The sequence below is a fragment of the Mesitornis unicolor genome, unplaced genomic scaffold (genome assembly GCF_000695765.1).
Source record: "Mesitornis unicolor isolate BGI_N332 unplaced genomic scaffold, ASM69576v1 scaffold14319, whole genome shotgun sequence".
NCBI lineage: Eukaryota > Metazoa > Chordata > Aves > Mesitornithiformes > Mesitornithidae > Mesitornis > Mesitornis unicolor.
In genome coordinates this window covers 2821-10547 of record NW_010205356.1, presented here as the reverse complement: position 1 = coordinate 10547, position 7727 = coordinate 2821, and the positions used below count along the sequence as shown (strand labels likewise).

Genomic DNA, 7727 nt, shown 5'->3' with positions numbered 1-7727 from the left:
CCTGCTGAATTTGACTCAAATCAGGTTAAAAAGCCATCTGGGAGAGTGAGGAACTGACTGACAGGAATTTCTAATTCATAAGCCTTATTTGCCTGTGAAATGAAGTTAAAAATCCTAGGTGATTTGATAGAAAAAAGTCAGTGTTAATATGTGTGTATGCACATGTGTTTCAGTGTGATTAGCAATCATGCAGGTTTTTTCTACATGTAATTACTGAGCAAGTCACTGATATAACCAGCAGACAGAGGGAGTGATCCAGTCAGCACATGTACAACACATATTCCTTCCTCTGAGAAATTATGTTAATCTATGTAACTTCTCTCAGTGGACTGTAGTATAGCAGGACCTAATTTCTTTTCTACTCTTCTAGGGTATTAGTCTGCTTTTTTGCCCATTCAAATTAACTTTGTATACTTCAGGTGAATGGTCTTTCTTTTCCATCAGAATTGTAAAAATAATTTGAAATGTAAGTTCTGAACTTTATATCTAATCAGTGTCTGTAGTAAATTATTAAAATATGTATCATCTTTTGTTCCTTTGTATGCTAGAGTGGTCAAGAACACTTAAAAGACAGTGAAATAGAGGCTATTCAGAAAGAAAATGAATGTATACAATCTATAATAAGAAAAGACTGTAATTTTGGACATGAAGAAGAAACTGAAAACACAATGGACAACTCGTTAAGCACTGAGGAATTACAGATAGAACCAAGTAATAACATTACATGGATAATAGAGATAAGTACTATAGTTGGAAAAAGGATAAATGTTTACAGATACAACATATGACAAGAGAATGCTTGAATCCTGTTTTTGTAGTAGTGCTAATCTATGATAAATTCACAAAGCTCTGAATGAAAGCACAGTACTGGTAGTGGCTGCCCTGGGAAATTAAGATCCATGTGCTGTAATGCCTCAAGCTGTTGCAATACTCTTTTTGCATGCCAGTTCAAGAATTGAATAGGGGTTAGGAAGAACTATAATGTGTATAGAAGCATTTGGAAGCAAAGCCAAGGACTTCCCCTCTCCCATAAAACAATCAAAAAAGGCAGAAAGAGAGTGATTGCGCTGCTCAGGACAATGAAGGTCTGTCTGTTCATATGGATAATCATAATACTTTTCTATACACTTTGTAACACCAGTAAGGAAATTTTTGAAGCCACCTAAAGGAAATGTACATAGTCTCTAATGTTGAGTCTGTAAAATGTAGCAAAGATAAATGGAAATTTTAAAGCTTATTAACTGCAAAGGCATTGCTTTAAGGGATCAGTGCTCACAGCCTTCAAGTGTGTAAACACCTCTCTGATACTGAAATGCCTGTTATTCCTCACTGGCCCACTACCATCAAGTCATGGCTTATTCCTTTTGGTATGAGCATAGTCCCTTAAACAGTTTTGTTTGGTTTTGTTTTCCATTTAGCTAAAAATGCCACTTTCAATAATAAAGACAAATACAGTTGCAGGAATTACCAGTGGCTTAAACTTTATGTAGACATACAATGGTCGATTCTGTGTTATGAAGACCGCTTTCAACAATAAGGCTGACATATTAGTTGGGAAATATTTCAACTATAAGCCATATCTAAAATCTATAGAACGTTAATATATTTTCAGTTTGAATAGTTTGTAATTATTTTGCAAGTAACCATAATGCAATATTTATCTTCAGTAACTTTTGGATAGACCTGTGTGTGTAAAGCAAGATAAGAAAAATCAGTATTGATACTAATCTTGACTATCATTTGAAATTTTAAACTGTAAAAATAAAGCCATAAACTTCTGGGTTATCTGTCACTAACTAGATAATACACTTACTCTAACAGATTTACAAGTTCTTGAAAAGAGTTTTAAGGATGAAATTAATGTTGCTAGCCCTTATGAAGAAAAACAAAGGGAGGCTTCTCCCAGGAATACCCTCTGCACAGATACTGATTTAATTACCCAAGGACAGACCTCAGAAATATGTGTCACTGAGTGCAAAGAAGCAGAAAATCTAGGAGCAACACACAGAATGTTACCAGAGGAAAACAAAGGAAATTTAAAAGAAAAGCTACAGGACAGCACTGAGCCATTGTCAGCATGCCACATACAAACGAGAAAGGTCTTTTTAGACATTACTGACGCTGTAGGTGTCTGCCATAAAAATGCAAGTCAGGAGACCGACTCTAGCAAGCTAGAGCTGTGCAATAGTACAGATGAATCAATTTGTATTAAGGGAGATAAAAAATCCAATACCATACCACACAACAGAAGTGTTCTTACGCCTGAAGCCCCCGAAACCCAGACCGAAGCGGTTTTTTGCACTGAGAAGAATGCTGTGTGTGAGAGAAGTACAGATAATCATCAAGCTAAGGAATTGAGTTTTGGCATCCTATCTTATACTAAAGAAAAGTCTCAAACAGAACGCCAGAAATGTAACTCGTTGGACAGTGACAGTTATGTAGGTAATGGGTTACATAAAACAGAAAAAAACCTGTTAACTCTGAGTGGTTTACATAAACTTAATTTTACACAGACACATGTAGATGCTGAAGACAGAAATTCCAATGACAATGCCAGAAACATAACCAGAAATGGTGCACTGAGGAGTACTGGTGTTACAGCAACTGATGCTCATAATCTACCAACTGCTTACTGTGATCATGCAAGCGGTGATGATGCCACCAAAGAACACTGTAATAAGATTACTCTCTTAGGTAATTTCAATTTATGCCCCCCCCAAATAGAAAGAGGAATAAACATGGATGGCATGCACAGCAAGCAACTCAAACAAGACAGTATTGAAGAAATAGGGAATGATACAAATACAAGTACTCTGAACACTGAAGATGTATCACCAGTAAAGGCTGATGGTCTTGAAATAATTGCTCAGGAAAAAACCCCAACAGATAGAATTAGTACAGATAAACTAATTCCATGTAAAAAAGTTAATGATGTTCAGATACACTCAATCAAAAGTGGACATTCCCTGGAGATTAATAATTCAACAAATAACACATTATTAACAGAGAAAAAAGAGTCACTGAATAGTACAGTTCCAGGAAGGAAGTTTGCTGAGGGTCACCTGAAAGAATCATGCTCCTTGCCCATGAGAACATCTGGAAATTCAGTAAACATAAGTGGAAGGTCATCCTTTGATCTTTTAACCTCAGATAAAAAAGCTGAGAAAACTCCAGTATTAAATTTTTTAGACCTCAGTTCTTGTTCAAGAGTAAATCAAATGAGAGGTCAAGCTACGTGGACTTCAGCTTCCAAGGAACCTTCCCTTTTGAAAAAGAAACTACCGTGCTTAGTGGAAAACACAAAGGTTATTTCAAAAACACAATGTCAAAATCTCACTGAAAATGCTGACAGAAGAGAAACAGGACAAGGTAAGAAAAATAAGCATTTATGTTTTGAAGCACGTACTGAATATACTTGGGAAAATTATCAACATGAAATTTCTGTATCTAAGTCTAATGTAGCATTGGAGAAATGTAAGCCTTTTGACATTTAAGTTATATGGTAAAAAAAGTTGAAATATGAGCTTTCTCTGTTGTAGTATAAATGCAACTAAACAGCTTTTGTTTGCTCAATTATCTGATTGAAGAAACTTTTTCTCATATTTCCCCCTGTGAAAGAAAAACAGTGCAATGACAAACTGAATTTTATAGTAATTTCTAACCCTAATGTAAAGCATACTCTATCAGGGCTCTGCATGTATGTGAAAAGCACTGACCACCTTTTGGAAACTGTTCAGTGCCCTCTTTTATTCATAAAAATTAGGGTAGTGCTTCTTTGAATTGAGCTTAGAGAAAGTTTTTTTTATTTTCTTGTACATCTTTAATTCAGATGGACACTTAAAACCACCTGACTTTATGTTCTTTGAAGCTCTGGAAAACACATCTAGTTGTTAAGAATGCTCAAGGAGCTCTTTCATCTCCTACTGTTGGCACTTGGTGATTATTTGCAGAGCAATATTTTGCATATGCAAAACAGTAAATATGAACTTTATTCCCTGTGTTTCTAAATCATAAATGTGAAAAAACTGTGTTTTAGATTTGTTTTGCAATAAAATTAGCTGCTAATTACCCCTATACTTATTTACTAAAAAGTGCCATTTCTAAACTCAATCTTTTACCAAAAAGCAATAAACGTATCATCTCTATTTCCACAGTAAACTGACTCCAATACATTTACAGATGTTTCTCTACTTCAGTAGTTGGATAGAGCAAAAGATAGTACAAGTGGTGCCTTAGTTTCTCAAAATAAAGCTTGCATGCAGATTCTATTAATGCATGCTGTAAGCTTAAAAAAGCAGATGATCTCTCAGTCTCTGAAAGAAAAGCCTCTGCTTTTGTAGAAAAACAGAGCTTAGTTTTCAAAAGAGCTAGATTCACAATATAGGATATTTGTGTCTATTTGAGGTTTTGTGGATGTTGTGTCTTGAGCTTACTTTTGTGGCCAGTGGCAGTAAGATTGGAAACCAGCAGTCTGGTTTCTTTGTATTGTTCTGGTGTTATGAGTTTATGTTTATAAGTAATTTTGTTTTTATAGTTGGTTTCTTGCCTATATATTTATTTACATATACAGGCAATTTTTTAAAGTTCAGTTTCAGAAAGGTCTTTGTCTCTAAAACAGTAGTGGTGATAGCAAGGTAGCAGAATCCTGATCTCAGATGGTGCATTATTTCTTAAGTAATGCAAATTTGATACCTGTTTCAAGAAAGTGAAGGCATAGTTACGTGATGTCCTGCATGTATCTTTTTTGTAAGAAAGCACTATCTGAACTTCTTGCGTTCCTTCTCCTTTTCTTGTCAGAAACCCTTCTGTATGCAAAGTACTGTAATTCCAACAAGTGACTCTTGAGAGGTTTTATCCAAAAGGAGTTGGAAGGGATTTTAATACACCTCTAATTCCCTAAATCACAGAATCACAGAATGTTTGGAGTTGGAAGGGACCTCAAAAGATCATCCAGTCCAACCCCCCTGCCAGAGCAGGATCACCTAGAGTAGGTGCCCAGTGACCAGCACAGTCACCAGACCTCCTGAATTCTAGAAACACTTCAGTGAGTTTCTTGGTCTGGGTCCTAGATGTGCCTCTCAGGCTCATCGTACTGCCTAATTTAGACAGGTGTCTACTTCAGCTTGTTGGCATCTCTGAATCCTACACCTCTGTTGGAGGCTAGAGACCTTACTGTCAGGCACCCAAGAGTGAGTCGTTGTGGTTCTCAGCACTGCAACTTCCAAGATTTATTGTGGTTGCTTTTTATTTCATTTTGTTTTCAGATACTTTCCCACATGGCAAGCCTGAAGTAGAATCCATGGTGTCCCTAATTATTTTTTTTTTGTACTTACTGAAGCAGTTTAGCCGTATGGGAGACCTAGAGGTGAAGAGCATTGCTGAAAGAGTTTAGTAAGCCTATCTGAGGGAATTCCTTTTACTCCCTAACAACAATGGAATTTACTATTTATACAACTCTGGTTCCCCAAGAGCAGCCACTCCACATCAGTAAATGGAAGAATGAATTGAGAACAGGCAAGATCATCCTGATGAACTCTTTAAAAATAAAACAAACACAAACTTACAACTGTTTTCCTCTTCTTCCCAAGAGAAAATGACAGTACTCTTAATTAACTGTTACATAGCCATGAGGTAATATGTTTTCATAGCAAAACAAAGATCTTACTGCTATAGCAGTGATTGACAGGCATCTGTGTAGTGACAAAACCACGACTTTGCATTATGAGTGATCGTGACAGTACACTTACGTTTGGATCTTGCAAGTAACTTGATACTGGTTTCAACAGTCTCCTAGCAGTGCAGAAAGCCACTGCAGAATTGGAGCCTTATACTCTGCTAGGATTAATCTACTTATGTGCCCTTTCTACTTCTGGTAGATAGCTACAGCTAACCTGATTTCCTGAAGTATTAGGTATATTAGCCATTTACAAAAAGACTCCTTATTTAAAATGTTCTTTGTCTAAAAACCTTTGTATTTAGAAGTCTTTTTATTACAAGTCACCCTAGAATATGATGTCAGGATGGCAGTAATTATGTATTTTATTATCATTATCAAAAGGTGAGTCTTAAAGTAACACTGTTTGAGAAAAATATATTCAGTTAGAATATTCGGAATGCATACACTTTCTATAAATCAGTTTTCCTTTGTCATTAATTTCATATGTGAAAATTGCATAAAATACTTTTAATCAGAGAAGAAACATAGCTTGTCTTTAGAGACAAAGTAGATGAAGAAGTATGTGAAAGTAAAAAATGAAGAGGGAAACACCTACAACAGAGATTCAGTGATTTAAAACAAAAACATTTGATTTTTTGTAAGATCAGAGGTAAACCAGAAGTTTAGTTACTTTACAATTAGTGCCTAGAGACTAAATTGCAGTTGTTACCATTTCCTTTTTGTCAATCAGGTTCTACCAGTTTTAACAGAGCTGCCGACACTTTGAATACCTCTAGTATCCACGAAGACCCCCAGGGAGACCCTAGTGAAGAATGGAATGCTAGAGCAAAGACTTTTTATGATTCTTCTTTTCCCACAGAACATGTAAGTCAATTAAAAATATTGCGGACCAGACCTCAGTGAGCTAATTCCACAGATATTTGTACAACTGTACACATCTGGATACTTTAAGACTGAGTCAATCTCCAAAATAATATCAAAAGGGCAACAAGGCACCATTTTTCACAATTAAGGTTGATAGAAAACAGCAGGAAAAAGTCACAGCATATGAATCAAACAGATGCTAACCAGTCTGTTTGGGAGGGCAGGAAGAGGGTAGTTCATTGTGTACCCTAATAAAAATCATCACCTACAGTAAAAGTAGGAGATAAAAAAAAAAAGAGAGAAGAAAATAATATGTAAAAGTACAAAAACATTGTTGCCTTTATTACTTGATAGGAACACGTTATTTAAAAGAATCTGTAAAAAATTAAAAATTCAGCATATCTATGAATTAGAGCCTATCCATTTATTCTATGCTGCAGTTATGTGATGCCGTATTTAGAGTTATAATTTAGTAGGATGATATTACACAAACATGTAAAAGCAGAGAATTAAAAATAAACCTACTGTTTCCCTGTAAGGCAACTTCATTCAGGATGGCACTAGCAACAGCTCACACTGCAGTTTTAGACTTATGTTAGACTGTGGAGCTTGAACAGCTGTAACTCCTGTATGAGGACTTGACCTAACGTTAACCATATTATGCAAAAGTGATAAAATAATTTACAACTGCAGTTGACCTTCCTCTTTAGAAGAGGTTCCAGAGGTACTTCTCAGGTAGTTATGGATATCTTCTTTGGATGTGGTTTGATGTCAGGGTGTATAGTGCTTTCTAAGTGACAAAGCTGCCTGACTTAAGCAGACTTAATCAGCTCTCAATGTCATTAACATTCACATTCTCTGAAATTCAGGAGTAAAAACTGATGTTTTCAATCACTCGGCTTTCCTTACGTGAGTCTACTTAGGAATGACAGTGAGGTGGAATTTTTAACCAAACATAGTGGTTGGTATTTACTGTGTTCTCTTGCCTTTTCTCACTCAGGTGGAGCCAGGAATTGAGTGAACAGAAATACCTAATCTACAGCTAATACAAAGCTGTATTTCATTATCTGATTGTGGTTACATCTACTTTATCACCTCCAAAATAAAGCTTCTTATGTGCTGGCTAAGTAAAAGCTGAGATGGACAAGAACAGAGTGCCTTGCTGGTTTAACCTTAGATTATTTTC

General features: G+C 35.9%; 1 protein-coding gene across 1 annotated transcript in view; it reads left to right on the top strand.

Annotated features, from left to right (window-relative positions):
• Window positions 1-6541, top strand: part of CCDC73 (coiled-coil domain containing 73) — a gene marked incomplete at its 3' end in the record, with an annotated part of 51098 nt that extends 44557 nt beyond the window's left edge. The window contains exons 15-17 of the mRNA XM_010191376.1: window positions 549-711; window positions 1822-3369; window positions 6408-6541. Of these exons, the coding sequence (XP_010189678.1) occupies window positions 549-711; window positions 1822-3369; window positions 6408-6541 (1845 nt within the window). The remainder of the gene's footprint in view (window positions 1-548; window positions 712-1821; window positions 3370-6407) is intronic.
• Between the last annotated feature and the right edge of the window lie 1186 nt (window positions 6542-7727).